General features: G+C 33.8%; 1 protein-coding gene across 1 annotated transcript; it reads left to right on the top strand.

The window, feature by feature from the left end:
• The first annotated feature begins 1,684 nt into the window (after nucleotides 1–1,684).
• On the top strand, nucleotides 1,685–11,702 carry LOC133187034 (beta-1,3-glucan-binding protein-like). The gene is made up of 11 exons (XM_061322405.1): nucleotides 1,685–1,700; nucleotides 1,784–1,801; nucleotides 2,179–2,306; nucleotides 2,542–2,610; nucleotides 2,901–2,967; nucleotides 3,070–3,240; nucleotides 4,044–4,121; nucleotides 4,400–4,514; nucleotides 4,628–4,687; nucleotides 9,989–10,112; nucleotides 11,430–11,702. Exons 1-11 carry the CDS (start codon nucleotides 1,685–1,687, stop codon nucleotides 11,625–11,627), a joined length of 1,044 nt encoding a protein of 347 aa, XP_061178389.1. The 3' UTR covers nucleotides 11,628–11,702.
• Nucleotides 11,703–20,482: the final 8,780 nt, after the last annotated feature.

Below are 20,482 nucleotides of genomic sequence, written 5' to 3' on the forward strand. Positions count from 1 at the left end.
AATAAAAAATACACAGTCTGACAAACCTGTTTCATATTTGAACGTTTTCCTAGAAAAAGACATTGTTTTACTAATCAACAACTTCAGTTTTTGATAAACGTGGTGACTTTAACTTGTTTACTAAGCTCACAATCTGTATTGTTTGATTAGTGTTTTTGCATGAAATATGAAGATAACAGACAATAATTAAGCTTAATAGTCTACTGAAACAATACATATTGGGAGCAGAGCAAAAACAGACCTCTTAAAACATGAGAGGTGGGATCAGATGCCAATGGAAAATAATCTACTGTAATGTCATGTTCTAAATTTTGAATTTACTGGATGGGAGAAAATACAAAATTTAGAACATGACAACTAGTTGTCATGTTCTTAATTTTGTATTTCCTCCCACCCGGTGAATTCAAAATTTAGAACATGACATTAACAAGAAAAATTACGCTCTTAATTACGCTATAGTTTGCCTTTCTGGAGCAATTTTGCCAAGAGTTGCATGTTCATTTGGTTAAAGTGTCAAGATCAAAGAAAAGAAGTGAATAACTTATGTCAAAGCAACAAAAGTTTTAAAACGATCTTTAGTCTTAACAAGAGCTAGACATAAATGCTTTTTCTTCAGGTCTAATTTTCTTTGGATTCTATTTTATTTTTAAATTGTAAAACGTAAAAAACTGTTGGAGATACAAATTTAAGGAATGCAAGCGACCTTTACCAATTTATTGATGCAATGGCTAGGATAGATCATTTTTATTTCTCAAAGAGTATCAGTCAACTGATTTCAGGAAAAAAAAATATCGGTAGAATTGGGTTAATATATAGTATAAAAAGTCGAACGATAAAACACCAAGGTCATTGCCTCTAGTATAAATGATAAGAGGCACCTGCATAAATCGCAGAGAAGAACATGAAAGGTGCAGGTTTTCTCCTACTCTGGGCTGCTTTGGTGGCCTCAGCCAAGAACTTCTACCCCGAAGTCTCCATTACGGGAGAGTCGGGTCTTAGATTAGGAATTGTAGGTAAGTTTTTTAAGGAATCTATTTTGATTTAGTTTTGTGTAACAATTGTGCTTTGTTTATTGTATATATGAAATAAAAACATATAGATTCAATCACATTGGTTTTCAAAGTCTTAATTCATGCATTATTAAATATACATACACAGAAAAAAAGAAAAAAAAAACTAATGCCGAGATTCATCATTCTTTTTTTTTTTTTTTTACATGAGATCAATGCTGTAAGACAAAATCAGGGCTGTCTGATTACTAGCATAGCAATCAAACAGCAGAGTTTTTACAAAATTACATGTAATATGATTTTGAGTTAAAAGTCAGGACATGTACCTCATTTCACATAGTTGAGTACTAACAAGAAGAATATAGATTTGTTTTTAAGGAGAGAAAAAGATTACTTACTCTTGGTAGTAGATAGAGCAAGCGGAAAGGTTTTAAAGCTTTATAAGTAAGAAGTGCAATATTTTTTTTTTAAATCATTTCAATTTTGTTTATTCAGATGAAGATGGCATAAGGAGGGTTCTCTATACAGTACGCTCAGAGAATGAAGAGAGGACATATGAAGTTACATCTAAAAATGGCAAGAATCAGAAATTCTTAATCAATGTTGAATTTTATCTGTATGACAATGCCTGCTTTCAGTGCTTTCTGTTGTAAAAATTGTATCTTTAAACACAGATGACGACATTTGGGAGTACGTGGATCATGACGCTAATGCTCAGATAGGCGATTTGGTAGAATATAAAACATTTGTTGAGTACGGAGAGCAATAGATAGAATCCAAATGGAATAAAGGTTTGGGGAATTTTATATAAAGGTTCGAAGTCTAAGAAATCATATAGTATTTGATTGTTTCAGATAATGCAATTGACTTCACAGATACTAGTTACCTGCATGCAGTCACGAATTTTATGACAGTTTTGACAGAATGATAAGAATTAAGTTGTAAAATTGTAATAAATTTCAATTACTGCAAAGAATATGTACATGTATGAAATATATGAAGATAACGAACAGTATTCAAGTTCAAATGCCCATTTAAACAATACAAATGAGGAGCAGAGAAAATTCTAAACCATATGAGGTGGGATCTTGGAGGAGTGAGCATCCCCTGTTCACATTCTTCCTGCTGGTATAATTTGAAGAGAAATGACAATTTTGGATCATTTCAGTTGTCCTTGTTCCAAGGGGACTTATCATGCCCAGGAAAAGTAAGCGGTCGTACACAGTTTTCAGAGACGATTTCAACTCATTTAACAGGGGTTCCTACACTGTAGAAGTCAGCTCCTGGGGAGGAGGGGTAAATGGCTATAAACTTTTTTTTAGAATCATATGTATTCAATATTTATTGATGAACGGATTAATTTTTCTGTCCATTCTACTTTGAGTTGAAAGAGAGAGTATTTTCAAACATTTCATATAATGTATAGGGAGGGGGCGAATGACATACCCAGTCACAATATATGTATTTATTGAATAATATATGCTTAAAACAATTCCGTATTTCAATTACAATAAATTTAATCTTTTTTTAGAACGGAGAATTTCAGGTGTACACACCCGAGAATGTTTATGCAGCAAATGGATACCTTTATCTTAAACCGGTATGTTGTTCTTAGTCGGTAACTAGGGCAATTGACACATCGCTATCAATAATATTAATTTAAAAAAAAAGTCTTGAAATAAATAATATAGTTTTTCAAGGATCATTCATTTAAAAAAAGTTATGAATTTAAAATACATTTTAAATTCATAAAAAAGTATCCTGGACGCAAAATTTTGATTTATTGCAAGACTTTATACCTTAGAGACATAAGGCTTTTAAAATAACATACATGTATATCATTAACATTTTCATATGCTCTGGATTTATATCAAGCTGTTGTATTTTTAGACTTTAACTGTAGATCATCATGCTTTTGATGAGGGTAAACTTTACCATGGGCGAATGGACGTAAATAGTAAGTTGATTTTTGAATATAATCTTTTCCAACAAACATTTGATAGAAATATTCCAACAGGTATACACGTACACGTTGGTTTTCAAAGTTCCGTTTTTACAGGTCTCTGGCACACATGTACAAACAGTGTTAACTGGGGCTGTGACAGAACATCATTTGGGCAGGAAATTCTCCCGCCAATTATGTCAGGAAAAGTGACGTCACACGCTTCTATCAGATATGGACGTGTCAACGTTCGAGCTCGTATTTCCAAAGGAGACTGGACCTGGCCAGGTAATATATCTCAATAAAAGATTCTTGTAGTTATTCCTAAAAGTAATGGGATACAAAAAAAGTTTTATATTAATTGAATTAGCAGTGCTTTCTTGGCATTTTGGAACAATAATACATCTGATTTACATTATTTTGTCTGAAGTAGTAGTATCAATTTTATTCCAGATAAATTGAATATTTGGTGTAAAATGTTAGAGGTTGACGTCATGAATATTGGTTTGCAAACATTTGTAACCTTAAAAATTGTCAGTTATATTGAATGTATTCATTAATGCTGTAACACTGTGTATATGAAAGCATCCTTCTTACATGTCTTCAAGCCATGTTTTTTTTTTTTCTTCAAAAAATTGAATCTGTTAAATATTAGAGACTAATATATATATATATATATATATATATATATATATATATATATATATATATATATATATATATATATATATATATATATATATATATATATATATACAGTTTCTGGTACCATACCTTAATCAATTGACATGATTCTCAAAATTCTAGATATGAATAGCAAATTAGTGTGCCTCAAAAATTATTTCAAATAAAAAAATATGCAACATAAAAGACCATAGACAAATTCTTTCTTTCGTAGTTCACACATATTCTTTACTACATGAACGAAAGGTGTAAATATTAGGAAAATTAGCAGCATAGGAAACAAAAGATAATAATTTATTAATTATACAATAACATTACACGTGCAATCATTTATCTTTTTATGGAAATTTAAAATAGAATACTAGTATGTGGATATATACATTTAATTATAATACCACCTTTTTCAGCAATATGGATGTTGTCACGTGACAGACATTACGGTACCTGGCCTCGATCTGGCGAAATCGACATGATGGAATCAAGAGGTTGTTATTTAAATTCATTTACAAGATCACTTTGTATTATTGCATGTATGCCTAGCTACCAGAATTCATAAACTGAAGAATCGTTAGAAATAATAGCCACTCTCTCGTTCTTGTGAAGATTTCGTGATTATAGGAAGTAGGGTACTTCAGAAAACCTAAAATAACTTCTCTCTCTTTAAATAATTTTTGCACAAGACACTGTCAAATTATGACTGTGGACAGCAAATGTTTGACAAATCGTCTCGTAGAGGCATGACTTTATTCGTTTGTATTTGCAGGAAATCTAAGAGTGATGGAGGGTGGATCCAACCATGGTGTTGGTTACGTTGCGTCCACATTACACTGGGGACCTGACAGCGGACATAATGCCTATTATCTCACTCACAAAGGAAAGTAAGGAGGATTTTATTGAAACTGTGTTATATATTAATTTGTAATTGGCCAAGAAAAAAATAATTTTCAGTCTCAGTATTTCGCTCAAGTAAGTACACTATACCTTCTTTCAGGCACGGAGACTGGTTCGGATGGCATACTTACTCACTGGATTGGAATGAACGTCATATAGTGTAAGCACTTTATAGTAAAGGGATATTATCTATTTCGAATATAGTTGATGAAGTTAAAATGCTTCAGGTCAATTATCATAATTCGAAGCTTATATAAAAAACCATGTGTCTCACGAGCATGTTGGTAAGCTGTTTTTAGAAAGATTTTATGAGCATAACTAAAAGCCCACATGAAACCGACAAATAGGTTAAACTTGGTTGAAGATCTCGCCTTGAACCTTGTAAAACCTGTTTTAATTCTATTCATTGTGTATTTCTGCACAAGGTGTTTTCCTCGGCATACGGCGACAGCTATCAAAGTTTGTCAAAATGCATTTTGAATAATTCATTTTCCTTTTACCCATGTACATATCCAAGGTTTTGAATTTTGCCATTTTCAGAATCACCGTAACTTAAGCCAGAACGGATGAAGATTAGGCAAAATGTTAGTTGTCAGTACATATTCAAACCTCCGAACCCTTTTGTTTTTAGCTCACCTAAGCAAAAGGCTCATGTGAGATATTTAGTCGAATGGTGTCCGTGGTCTATAACGTCTATAAACTATTTATATTTTCGACTTTCTCTCAAGAACCACTGGGCCAATTTCAACAAAACTTGCCACAAAGCATCCTTTGATAAAGATAATTAAAATTTATTCATATGATGGACCACACCGTCTTTCAAGGTCATATACTTAAGAAATAGTAAAAATTGGGTTGGGTAATTTAAAAACCTTCTTCTCAAGAACCTCTGGGCCAGAAAAGATTAAACTTATGTGAAAGCTTTATTAAATAGTGTACATTCAAGATTATTCAAAACATGCCTCCCGGGAGAGGGGAGGGAGGGCGAGGCCACAATGGGTTCAAAATTTTACATAGGAGTATATTGAAAAATCTTTCGAAATCTTCTTCTCAAGAACAGGAAAGCCTTGATTATGTATATTTATATGGAAGCATCCTCAGATATTGTTGATTCAAGTTTGTTCAAATCATGACCTCAATGATTGGATGGGGCCACAATGGGCGATCAAAGTTTTACACAAGAATACAGAGGTAAAATCTTGGGGGGGGGGTTCTTCATGATAAGTCATATCTGTACTGAAGCATCCTCAGGTATTTAAAATTTAGTTTGTTGAGATCATATCCCCGGGGGATAGGGCGAGGCTACAAGTGTTCAAAGATTAACATGGGGATATATAGGAAAGATCTTTATAAATCTTCTCAAGAACATCAAATGTATTAGTAATTTTTATATTGTGATCTTCAGGTAGTGTTGATTCAATTTTGTTCAAATCATTACCCCTGGGGTAGAGTGGGACCACCATATGTGATCGAAGATTTGAATATAAATACCGTATAACGGGTATTTTCTGCGGTTGGAAATTTTTGCGATTTAACCCCTAAAAGGTTGCAAATTAATTTCTGCGTTTTCAATTGCTGCGGTTGAACTATACCGCAAAAATTTATTTACGGGTATGATCATGCACTAAACTTTATGAATTATCAGAACGCTATTATGTTTTCGTTTTATAAATTCATTAAGACATATTGATCAAAGGTGCATGAAAACTGTTATTAAGCTATTATGCTTAATTAAACTACTATCTTTTAGTTAGTTTTTGTAAAAATATTTCGAGTACCAATTGAAATGAATTAATGCAGTGTCATTCCACCCAAACAACAATACAAATCTTTATTCTAACAGACGTTTTATGCGATATATTAAAATACTAGTATTTAAATATATGTAGATAATGATAATAAATGCATCCAAGCCATATTCTAAAATACATTTCTAGTTAACAGCCATCAAAATTAATTTGGTGTTTATATTTTAAGCGAAAACAAACAGTTGCATAATGAAGTATCCAAAAGTTGACGGTTAACAATCACAGGTGCCATGTGCATTGAGGCGTAACTAATCCTGATCCTGTCAGTCTTATGCATTAGATGAAATTCACGAGACAATCGAGCCACATTGTGTATATACAAGCAGTAATTATTGTCTCAATATAAAACACATGTTTAAAAAAGAAAAACTACTATGTGTTGTTTGCAGCTATCGGTGTTTGGACTAATAATTGCGAAATAGGTACAAGTAAAGATGTTTTTGTATCAACTTATTTAATTGATATTATTTACAGCTAGGAAGGGATTGATTCAATATGTTTTGGACAAATCCTGACATCTAAAATCTTCGAAATTCGATGACACCCGAATTTTTTCGCTAACGAGGATGTGGCCACTCATGAATCTGCGGAGTCATCGATTTTAAAAACCTTGCGTTCCAATTAATTTTGCAGTGTCCAGTACGCAGGTTCTTACGTCAATGAGAACCCTGCCAGACATACGCACCACTTATCATAATTGCATGTACAAAATACCTGAATGAATATTGAAAAAAATATTTTGCGATTGTAATTTTCGCGGATTTGTCCTATCCACAGAATTCCGCAAAAATTGGACAACGGCAGAAAATACCCGTTATACGGTATATAGGGGTAAATCTACTGAAGAAGAATAGCGGGACCATAGTGACTCGGGCGAGCGTTGTGATCCATAGGTCTCTTGTAAATTTAACTTTTAGTTCTTTAGCAGATCTCATTTAAAGTTCGTTAAATTGTTTTGCGCAAGAAATCGTGATAGATTTGGCTCATTATCCCTAAGTAGTATAATTTCGGTGATTGCTCCGCGAATTAAGGCAAATAAGGTGGTAAAAGTTAAAGATTTTAAAGTATGATTTCAAATGAATACACATAGAAATTTGGTCAAAGCAAAATACATTTTATATCATCAAAAATAGGTATTTTAAATTATAATTTTTAGGTCACCTGAGTCACTCAGGTGACCTATTGCTATCTGTTTTCGTCCGTCGTCGTGCGTCGTCCGTCGTGCGTCGTGTGTTAACATTTGAACATTTTCAGTTTCTTCTCTGAAACCGCTGAACCAATTTCAGCCAATTTTTGCATATGGCATCTATGTATGAAGGGGAACAAAAATGAATTTCATGGTCCCTACCCCCCTGGGGCCTGAGGCGTGGGGCTAAAACCATCAAAATTAATGCAATCTTTAAAAATCTTCTTCTTTACTCCTGGACATCAAGCAGTCAAACTGTTGACATGATTATAATAAGCATTGAGCCCTCTACCAAAATTGTGAAATTCATGGCCCCAGGGTCAGGGGTTCTGGTGATAGGGCGGGGCTATATAGATCATATAGTGAAAGTGCATTATTTCTTTGAAAATCTTCTTCTCTACTCCTGGGTATTATTGAAACAAATTGAATACATAGTTATGATAAGCAAGGATGACTCTACCAAATTGTGAAATTCATGGCCCCAGGGTCAGGGGTTCTGGTGCTAGGGTGGGGCTATATAGATCATATAGTGAAAGTGCATTATTTCTTTGAAAATCTTCTTCTCTACTCCTGGGTATTATTTAAACAAATTAGATACAGAGTTATGATCAGCAAGGGTGACTCTACCAAAATTGTGAAATTCATAGCCCCAGGGTCAGGGGTTCCGGTGCTGGGGGGAGGGGGGGTATATAGATCATAAAGTGAAAGTGCATTATTTCTTTAAAAATATTCTTCTCTTCTCCTTGGTATTATTGAAACAAATTAAATACATAGTTATGATAAGCAAGAGTGACTCTACCAAAATTGTGAAATTCATAGCCCCAGGGTAAGGGGTTCTGGTGCTGGGGGGGGGGGGGAGGGGGGAGCTATATAGTTCATATAGTGAAAGTGCATTATTCCTTTGAAAATCTTCTTCTCTACTCCTGGGTATTATTTAAACAAATTAAATACATAGTTATGATAAGCAAGAGTAACTCTAAAAAAAATGTGAATTTCATGGCCCCTGAGTCAGGGGTTCTGATGTTAGGCGGGGCTCTATTTATTATATAGTGAAAATGCATTAATGCTTTAAAAATCTTCTTCTCTGCTTCTGGGTATTATTTAAACAAACTAAGTACATTGTTACGATAAGCCAGGACACTTCTTCCAAAATTGTGAAATTCATGGCCCCAGGGACAGGGGTTCTTGTGCTAGGGTGGGGCTATATAGCTCCTACAGTGAAGGTGAATTATTTCTTTGAAAATCTTCTTCTCTGCCCCTGGGTACTATTTAAACAAACTAAGTACATTGTTATGATATGCAAGGATGCCTCTTCTAAAATTGTGAATTTCATGGCCCCAGGGTCAAGGGTTCTGGTCAAAAGGTGGGGGTGGGGGGGTGGGGGCTCTATTGATTATATAGTGAAAAATCAAAATTTCTTTGAAAATATTCTTTTCTGCTTCTGGTTAAAAAGGAAAGAAGCTAAGTATATAGTTATGATGAGCAAGAGTGCTTCTTCCAGAGTAGTGAATTGCATGACCCCTGGGTCAGATGTGCTGGTATAAGGGTGGGGCTGTTGATAATGTAGTGAAAATGCATTAATTCTATTAAATAATCCTGTCTGCTCCTTAATATTAAGCAGTTAAACAAAGTGATTACTTATGATGAGCAAACTTGAAACTTCTGGTCCCAGGGTGAGAGGCTCTGGTGTTTCTCGGTGGTGAAGGGGGGGGGGGGGCTCTATTGATAATATAGTGAATCTGTAGTGAAAATGCATTATTTCTTTAAATCTTCTCTGCACTTGGGCATATCAGAGGCAAAAAGTGTAAAAGTTGTAATAAGGAAGGGTATTTTTACCAGATTTTTGAACATCTGGACCATTTGGTCAAGTGTTCTTGTCCTAGCCAGGGCTCAATTAATTTGCATTCTACTGAGAGGAGTTATTCCCCTTTGCCGTTTACTTTTGATAATTAATCATTGTAAATAATGTACTTGAAAAATTAATAGAATAAGAGAATTATGCAAGAATTTTTATTGTATAATACAAAAAGTATTTTCATAGTTTTAATGATCATGTGGACTTGTAAGTAATAGATAAATAAAAATGAGACAAAAATAACTTGTCTTATTAAATGTTCATCAAAGACCAAGAGAGGCCAATGTTAGAGATTACAACAAGGAATTAAAATAGTACAAAAGCACTGATAGTTTGTTAATATACTATATGGTGATAGTGATAAATGGGGAACAGATTAGAACCTAATTTATGAACTGTTAATGAATAGTAGACTAATTATTTTGTTGATCCTGATCACCCTATTTTTCTTGGTTTTGGGCAACAAAGCTTCACCTTTCATTTCATTTTAATACTCTATGGATCCTCTAAATTGTTGTATTTTACTCAGGTGACCGTTAAGGCCCTTGGGCCTCTTGTTTTTTTTTTTTTACATTGATTCTCTGACTTAAGTCTTCCATCAATCTATTGCAGAACATATGTTGACAATCAAGAAATCCTGCGTGTAGACACTCCAGCACAAGGATTCTGGAACTGGGCACATTTCTCAGGACACAACATCTGGGGAAATTCACATAATGCACCTTTTGATCAACCTGTGAGTGAATATCTATATCTGAAACAGAATTCTTATATCCCTTTAAATTTGCCGGAAATGTAAAGTAATTGCTGGTGAAAGTATTTGCTTGTGTGGTATGGAGTTATTAGTCCCCTACCGGTGAAACCGGAGGGGACTATAGGTTTCCTCTGAGTCTGTCCGTCCGTCTGTCTGCCCATCTGTCTGTCCGTCTAGCTGTCCCTCTGTCTGTCTTTCTGTCCCACTTGGTTTTCCGCACTTTTTTTCTAAACGCTTGCAGATATTGAGCTGAAATTTGGTATGTGAGTGTATCTAGATGAATTACAGATGAAGTTTGCATTTCGTTCCGCTTCAATGATTTTTGACGGAATTACGACCATTTGAATTTTTCAGGGTTTTTTTCTAAACGCTTGCAGATATTGAGCTGATGTTTGGCAGGTAACTAAACCTTGATCAGTTATAGATCAAGTTCGCATTTCGTCCCTCTCATTGATTTTTTACGGAATTATGGCATTTTCAATTTTTAGCTGGAACCAGATTACACTTGCCGGTAGGGGACTAGTATTGCTAATGCAATTCTCTCAGAATGCTTGTTTTCTTTTTTCAGGCTCATTTGCCAGTCAATAAATAGAATTCTTGTCAGCTGTATATTTTATATGCGTACAAGTTAAAGTAATTATGATTTACCTATCGACTAAGTGACATGTTCATCTCATAAAATATTCATATATTGCTGCTTAACTATGTTTCCGAACTTAATTTGGGAAGATAATGTTTTTACGTTGTTACTTTTTGTCCCCCGCTGTCACTGAAAGTGGGGGATATTAATTTTGGTCCAGCTGTCCGTCCGTCTGTATTTCTGTCTGTAACACTTTCGTTTCCTCGCGATATCTCAAGAAGCCTTTGAGCTTTCGCAATGAAATTTTACATAACAACTCCCTATGCCCTAAAGAAGAACCCTATTGATTTTGACGTCAAAAGGTCAAAGTCATAAATTCTATCTGTTTTAAAACTTTCGTTTCCGCGCGATATCTCGAGAAGCCTTTGAGCTTTCGCAATGAAATTTACATAACTCCTGTGGTCTGAAGAAGACGCCTATTGATTTTGAGGTCAAAAGGTTAAAGGTCAAGGTCGTAAATTCATACATTCTGTCTCTGTGTAATACATGCATTCGTTTCCGGGCGATATCTCAAGAAGTAGTTTATGTTGAAAATGGCACCTATAATAGAGAGGAAATGACTGCTTTCTAAAATTATACTCGTTTTTCGAAGTTTTATCACAGTATGAATTAAACTTAATAGAGTATTTTACTTGTTACTTTTGTTTTCCGTAATTTAGTTCCATCTTCTCCTCAATGTGGCAGTAGGAGGTGGGTACTTCCCGGACATCGCCCAGTATAACACACCCAAACCTTGGCATGGAGATTCCTCTCACCCTATGAGGGACTTCTGGGAACACAGGGGTAGCTGGTTACCCACGTGGCACGGTGATGACGTGGCTATGTTGATTGATTATGTAGAAATGATTCAGTACTAAGTAGGAAATATGATTATTCTTATTTTTAGATACATGAATTTTGCATGCAGTGTCAGATTAAACGCTTTATTTGAATTCTGTGAGTTCTTTTTTCTCCCACAGTTGTTTTTTGTCCCCCACTTTCGCGAAAGCGAGTGGACATTAAATCTCAATCGTCTGTCAGTCTGTCCGTCAGTCTGTCATAAAAACTTTAACCTTAGTCATTACTTTTGAATGAGAAGAAATGGGGCTTAATATTTTACATGAACATTATTACCTATGAAAAGACCTAATATACTATGATTTTTGACCCCGTGACCTTGACGTTGAAGTTTGACTTACATTTCAAAACTATTATTATAACTTTAAATTGGTCATAACTTTTGAAAAGGAAAAGACAGGGCTTTTATATTACACATGTATATTACCTTTGATAAGACCTTTCTAAATGTACTATGACCTTTGACCCTGTGACCTTGACCTTGAAGTTTGACCTACTTTTCAAAAATTTTATCTTTTGCTTTTAACTTTTGATTTAGAAGAGATAGGGCTTTCATATTTAATATTACATTATCTGTTACAAGACCTTTCCAAATATACTATAATTTTAGACCTCGTGACCTTGAAGTTTGACCTACTTTTCAAAAATTTTAATCTTGGGTGATTCCTTTTTAACGACTTATGAAAGAGCATTCATGTTTGACAATTGCTTTATCTGTGTCAAAATGTTTCTGAATGTGCTATATTTGACCCCATGACCTTCACCTTAAGTTTGACCTATTTTCAAACATTTTCTCAATGTGCCTAACTTTTAAAGGAGCGAAGATACGGCATTCGTATTTGACACAGGCATTACCTGTGGCAAGCATTTCCAAATGTTCTTTGATTTTTAACCCCTTGACCTTGAAGTTTGACATAATTTTCAAAAATTTTAACATTGCTAATAACTTTTGATTTAGAGTAGATATGGCATTTACATACTACATGTGCATTACCTGTTTCAAGACCTTTCCGTTTCTGACCTCGTGACCTTGAGCTTAATGTTTAACCTACAATCTCTTTTCAGATTAATTTTACATTTGTAATAACGTTTGAATGGGAGAAGATACAGCTTTCATATTTCTACGTGTACATTATTTATGACAACGTCTTTCAGAAAAGTATATCATTTTTAGCTCACCTGAGCCGAAGGCTCAAGTGAGCTTTTCTGATCAAATTTTGTCCGTCGTACGTCTGTCCGTCCGTCCGTCTGTCCGTCTGTAAACTTTTCACATTTTCGAATTCTTCTCAAGAACCACTGGGCCAAATTCAACCAAACTTGCCACAAAGTATTCTAGGGTAAAGGGGATTCAAGTTTGTTCAAATGAAGGGCCACGCCATCTTTCAAGGGGAGATAATCAGGAATTAGTGAAAAAATAATGGCATCATTTAAAAATCTTCTTCTCAAGAACCACTGGGCCAGGAAAGATAAAACTTATGTGGAAACATCCTCAGGTATTGTAGATTCAAGTTTGGTCAAATCATGACCCCCGGGGGTAGGTTGGGGCCACAATGGGGGATCAAAGTTTTACATAGAAATATATAGGAAAATATCTTTAAAAATCTTCTTCTTAAGAACAGCAAAGCCATGATTGGTCATATTTATATGGAAGCTTCCTCAGGTAGTGTAGATTCAAGTTTGTTCAAATCATGACCCCCGGGGTAGGGCGGGCCACAATGGGGGATCAAAGTTTTACATAGAAATATATAGGAAAATATCTTACAAAATCTTCTTCTTAAGAACAGCAAAGCCATAATTGGTCATATTTATATGGAAGCATCCTCAGGTAGTGTAGATTCAAGTTTGTTCAAATCATGACCCCCGGGGTAGGATGGGGCCACAATGGGGGATCAAAGTTTTACATAGAGATATATAGGAAAACATCTTTAAAAATCTTCTTCTGAAGAACAGCAAAACCATAATTGGTCATATTTATATGGAAGCATCCTCAGGTAGTGTAGATTCAAGTTTGTTCAAATTATGACCCCCGGGGGTAGGTTGGGGCCACAATGGGGGATAAAAGTTTTACATAGAAATATATAGGAAAATATCTTTTAAAATCTTCTTCTCAAGAACAGCAAAGCCATGATTGGTTATATTTATATGGAAGCATCCTCAGGTAGTGTTGATTCAAATTTGTTCAAATCATGACCCTATGGGGGTAGGGTGGGGCAACAATTGGGGGATCAAAGTTTTACATAGAAATATACAGGAAAAAATCTTTTTTCTCAAGAACAGAAAAGCCATGATTAGTAAAATTGATATGGAGGCATCCTTGGGTAGCGTAGAATGAAAATTGTTCAAATGAAGGACCCCAGGGGTAGGGTGGGGCCACAATGGGGGATCAAATTTTTACAAATGAATATATGGGAAAAAATCTTCTGCTCAAGAACAGCAATGCCATTTGCTATACTGATATGAAAGCATCATCAGGTAGTTTAAAATTCAAACCCCCTCCCCCTTCGTTAACTTTTCAATACTAAACTGATTTTTGCTTTTTTTTCCTAGCCAATGTGCTCAGGTGAGCGATGTGGCGCATGGGCCTCTTGTTTACTTTATGACCTTGACCTAGAAGTTTCACCTACTTATAAGAAATTTAACCTTGACCATAACCTTTATGCTCTAAAAGAGACACGGCTTTCATATTTTTTTTCACATGGGCATTACTTGTGATAAGACCTTTCGGATTGTATTATGATAATTGACTTCATGATCTTGATCTTGAAGTTTGATGTAGTTTTGAGAAGCTATACTAGTAATCTTTGCCATTGCTGTTATTAATTCAATAATTTATGTCTTTTTGTAGACAAGACACACAAACAAGACATTTACAATATGCCATAAATAATGGCATCCCAACAACCAAGACACCGAAAGCGGGGGACCACAATTTTTGAATTTGCTTGTTAACATATGATGCTGTCTACTTCGTATTTGACCTGTTTTAAATCCACCCACATGCGACGAACAATTTTCAAAATAATACCGTAAATTAATTTTTTCGCGAGAACTTTATCTTCGTGCAATTACGCGAGACCGTCTCATCGTAAAAAATTCATTCTCGCCTTTAATTCTACTTTTTAAAGATGATATAGAGCAATAACCAAAATTTGTGAAAATTTTGTTTCCCTTACAAAAACCAAAGAAAATTCTCGCGAAAATAAGATGTCGCGAAAATTTAGTGATCTACAATAGCTGACGATAGTCGATTTCAAAAGCAGGCATCCCCAGGTCTGCTCAGTAGAGATGGGGTAATCAGTACAACATAGGAATATTTTCAATCCCCTCTCGTACATATTTTGTCATTGCTTTTAGAATAGGAAATCGAAACAAAAGAGCATGGTTTATTCGTTGACATTACAGCAAATTCCTGTTTGTTTGTTTGTATGTACATAGTTACGGAAGTGATAAATATATAAAAGTACATGCGGGGTGTATTTTTCCTGAATGTTTTGTGTTATTGTCGATATCTTACTCATCAAATTTTCAAAGTGGTATTTTAAACTATTTTATTATAATATTCAAGGCCTAGTCCTCAATCATTGAATAACTACTGGCCTTAATTTCAAATGCAATTGTACTTTAAATTTAAAAAAAAAAACATGCAGGTTTCCCCAAAATACATTAAAAGCTATCAATTTACTCATTATTTTGATATTTACAGGTAAAATGCGTATTGTTCTTTCATTATCAATAATTCTACGGATGCATATGATCTATATCCGTATTGTAGGTTAAAACAAGTAAAGGTGGCTTAGATGAGTGGATCCGGTCACCTAGCATAAAACAAAGGGTTGTCACCTAAATAGATATAGATTTTATGGAGCAGAGGCATATAGATAATTCATTCTGCAATTACAGGGGCAAATATCTTTGTAAAAATGTAAATATTGCTGAGTGTCGGTTCATGACTTGCAATCAATGATTTCAATACACTACCATAAAAGCTAATGACTCCCGAGCAGGTTCCGAAGTAATCAATGATCCTGCTACTCTATATGGGTGAAAGGATGGTACAATCTTGACGGGTGAGTTTTGTTATTAATGTACTTTTTGTACTGTTAGAACCAATGAAATAAAAACCACTATGTTCTCCAGAAAACATTACAGAAATATTGCTTTGCGTTTTTCCCATACTGGTACTTAAAAAAAAAATTATATAAAACTCGTATGGCACTATCCTGTTCGGTTTATTTAACCATGAATTATTAAGACACTCTTTATTTTTTTCTGAGATATTTTCAGCATACATGTATGCTCACGGATAGCGTATTTTCATATCTCTTATTGATTTTAGGAAGTCGTAAAACTTTTATTGTTTCATTGATTATTAATTTCAACCGAGCCCCTGTTGACATAGTCTGAAATTCTCCAACTCTGTGGTGCAAACACACAAAAAATGATCTTATCATGACTTCTAATTAATACCAAATTGCTTTGCAGTATTTGATTAACATTTCTTAGGTAAATATACTTTTGAATTAGTTAAATAGTATAAACTAAATAAAGACATTTCGCTTTTATTTCAACACATGTGAGTTTAATTACAGTTTTACTTTTTTAAAGTATAAATTTTCTAGCATTTCAAAAGTATTTGCTTTTATTTGTACTCAACAACTCTATGTATGTGGAAAATTAAATACTGCTTAAGTGCATGCTAACCCTGAATTTGACGAAAATATTGTTGGTGTATAGGATATAATGGAAGTCTAAAGGATAGCATCTATTTCCCAATACAAGTCTATATCGTTGTGCTGATAGTAGCCAATTAATGAAGCCGAAATAGTTCAGGCATTGAAACTAGAGATTAATTCAATAAAATTGACAATTCATGGTGCGTCTTTGAACATTTGTGAATAGAAATGATATAGTTAAGAAATCAATTTAAAAATCCTCGGAAATTAAACCTCACGAAAGGCACAGGTAGAAAGGCATCAAAGAGGTGATCACATTATGTGAAAATCACATAACGGAAGTTCTACAGATAATTTTTATGGCTAAATGTTGCCAATTACTGTATCTAGAGAGGAACCAATACAAAATAAATATTTTTTGGAATGTTTTTTTTTTCCGATATGGTTATCCATGAATTCCAAACAGCACTTTTTTTCAAATTTAAATCTTGGCAAAGGTGTGTTTTATTTCGCTTGTAAAGTCCTGGTCAAATACTAGAGTTCAATAGTGTTTATTACACGTATCCCTTAATTGTCCGCTGAATTTATTAGGTTTGTAATAATTAACAAGAAAATACAAGAAAAAAAGTATGATTCATGCAATTTTGAGAATTTCTGATTATCAAAACTACTGAATACATGTACTCGCCTGAGTTGAACACTGTATATAAATGTGAAATAGATAAAAGTACAACCTGCATGGGCAAGATATTTCAGTTTTTAAAAATCACATGAAAATTGAAATGAAAATAGTGTTATTTGATTTAAAAGTATACATAAAGCTTTGGACACAACTAGAAGAACATTTTGGAAATATATTTATATCAAAACGTAATACTTTTCATGTTTTTTTTTTCAAGTCGATCTCCTGATTGAAAAGAAAACTCTTTATAAACAATACTGTTTAGTCACATATTTTCGTGGTTTCATATTTTCAAGGTTTAAGGAAAAATTTTGGATTTGTGGGGATTTGCATTCGTGGATGAAGTATTGTTGCGTAGTTATATCATATAAACAGAATTTTACATTTCGTGGTGGACCTGTCAATTTGTCGGTCTCTTTATATCTCAAAAACAAGGTAAATTGAGCCCCTACGAAAATTAGTGATTTCACAATATACATGTATAACAAATTCTATCAGGATTCTGTGTATTTTTGTAACTTTTATATCTTAATTGTTGATATTGGACCCTTTATGTACTGTGTATACACATGTAAATTCATTACATCGTATGTAACGCTTAAAGCGGGTAAAACTAATTCGTTTATATTTGACAACATGGTACACTCTGAGTGTGGTATTTTGCAATAGTAAATTTTCCTTAAGATCCCCCCCCCCTTTTGCCGCTGTAAGGCCGAGCACTGGAAAATTCTAGGAGTTATTTAGATTTTTTTGGCTTGTCAGATTATTTTGGAAAGTTGCCCCAATCCCACCTCCCTCTTTTTTAGGGATGTCAACGAATAGTCGACTATTCGACTGTCAGTCGAATGGACCGACGATCGAATAATGAAACGACATTCGAATATTATAATTTAAAAAAAAATGCAATAAAAGAATGATAACGATATGGAATTCTCATTTCAAAATTGAGAAACCGTCTTTCCTCGGAGACAGTTGATAAGATAATTTTCCTCTACCAAAAAGACTTGATTTTCCATGTGCGTATAGAAAGTACAGTAATTATAAATGCTTCGCTACCGCGAGAATTAATTATCTACCAGTTACTGCTTGTGTTGTTTTTGTAATAAATCAACCATCAATATATATCTGGGCTTTGTTTGTAAAATAATTAATTGGACTTGATTTTATACGATGTACCAATTATCTTTTATTTTAAGATTGCTCAAATGAGAGGAACATGTGACATGTTTTGACGCTTCGATAATTATTAGAACAATTTGCTTGCATTTTAATAGCGATTCTCTGTAACCACTTAAACTTCTTTGCCACGCATGGTCACTGATTTTGATGAAACTTTGCCCATTATTACAACTTGACACCAGATAAATATTTCAAATAAAATTTCGTTGCTATATGTCTTGGTTGCCATGGTAACAGGCAGAAAAGTTGGAAAAATTGAGATTTTCACTTACTTTGAATCTTTATTAAGCCTTAATAAAGACTAAGAAAAACAAAGAAACCATTCTCACAAAAATTTGACACCTTGTTGCCACTTATGCTCTAAAGAAACTATTTAGAATTTATCTCTAAGTAAGTGGTAACCATGGGTACATTTGGAATACATTTAGATGCTGAAAAATGCAGAAAAACGCTCAATATTCACTAATGATAGGTGTTAAATGATCAAACTCAATCAACAACCTAAGAAAAAACAATAAAAATATTTGACCTTAAGTAATTAGGTATTGGCAATATTATTCTAAAAATAACTTTCAGGGTTGCCATGGTAACACAGTGTAACCATGCAAAATATGTTGCTAAGATTGGGTTAATGCTACTATCTTCCGGAAAATCGATAAAATTCATGACTGGCACATATACATCCTTAGGACCTAGCAACACCGACAACATAAGAAGAATTGGGATTAATTGTTACTTTGCAGTGTAACCATGGAAACAATGTACCAGTTGTTTAAAGTGATATTTTTTGCTGCCTTAGGAATTTACTTACCTTTTATTCAAGAAACATATTATCTGACTCACCCTGAATAGTACTTATCTGGTAGAACTAAAGTTGAATATCATATATTGATAACGTTTGTTGAAAAATACAACACTGTTGCTATGGTAACCAAGAACAGAAAATGTTCGATTTTGTTAATTTTATATCAATATAAAACCCTATGTGCCAGCTTTTTGCATCCAGTTCGAGATTGGGTGGGAGTCAAAATTGAAAGTCAGGTTAGTTGTTCATAATTATCAATCATAAAAGTTTTGGGAATCTACATACAAGGGTACGTATCCAAGGAAACATAATTTTTTTCAGATTTTTATGCATATTTTTTCGGCTTATTTCCATAGCAACGCTCTATTTAAAGAATTGAATTTGAATTTTTTGAAATGTGAAAATTAGGGTCACATGAACGTCTTTAAAAATTGATCATTACTTATATAAAAATATGCTTTTTAAAAAGATAGGATTAGATTTAAACACTAAGAGAGTAAATTTACAATCCCTTCTTGGTATTAAAACCATGGCAACCATTGCCAACCTGTGAGAAATATCATATTTCGTCCTTGGTATATGTTACAAGGATCTCTTGTCTATCATTTGCTTGCATTTCAACCTATATTTTTTTTTCATTCTTAAGTTTATGATTTTATAAAATTAAATGAGCAAAATTATTACTTCTGAATACTTTGTTTCCATAGTAACGTATGTTATAGTTGATTTACCAAACATGTTTATCATGCATTTAATACATCAGGCCTTCAACTTTCAGAAACAATCATTGCCACTTGTTTGCTTTGCTGCAAACGTTAACTGTGGGACTTTGAACATGTTGAAAAATGCCATTTTTTAAACTTTAGGACATGTTACCATGGTAACCATGACACGTAGCAACCAATTTCTGCCTGATTTGAGTTTACGGTATCAAAGACTTTTATCATAGAGAGTTTGGAGAAATTCTAAGACTATGCGTGCCACAGCTCCTATATAAAAGTTCAAGTCGTTACAGAGAATGGCTCTTAAATTGTTCATAATTAAGGACATTTTGATAGCCAGAACAATCAATAAATGAATAAACAGTAACTAACTGCTTATCAATTTAACAGCCACCTGGCGTTTGGATAGTGTGAGATTACCCCCCCCCCCCAATTTATTTCACAATAAGCTTTAAAAAAATATCGACTAGCAAATTTTGAATGCTAACTAAAATAAAAACTAAGTGCATGTACAGACCAATTTATGAATTCGATTGATGGGGAATCATGAATTTGGGAATATTAGATTTCTAAATTTTATCATATAATCTTGCTATCCAACGTTACGCTGCATTAATTTTTTTTGTTACTTTTTAAATAGATTAAGGGTTTTTGAGTTATAAATGCGTCATGTACCAGTGAAGTTTGAAATAAAATTTTATTTTCAGAAAATGTTCCGAATATTCGACTATCGTTCGAATAATGCAATCGAATAATCGACTAAGAAAAATAAATATTTTGACATCCCTACTCTTTTTACATCCTTACAACGGGT

Source organism: Saccostrea echinata, unplaced genomic scaffold, assembly GCF_033153115.1.
Source record: "Saccostrea echinata isolate AGI-Se365-2 ecotype Australia unplaced genomic scaffold, CSIRO_AGI_Sech_v1 ptg000014l, whole genome shotgun sequence".
Lineage (NCBI taxonomy): Eukaryota > Metazoa > Mollusca > Bivalvia > Ostreida > Ostreidae > Saccostrea > Saccostrea echinata.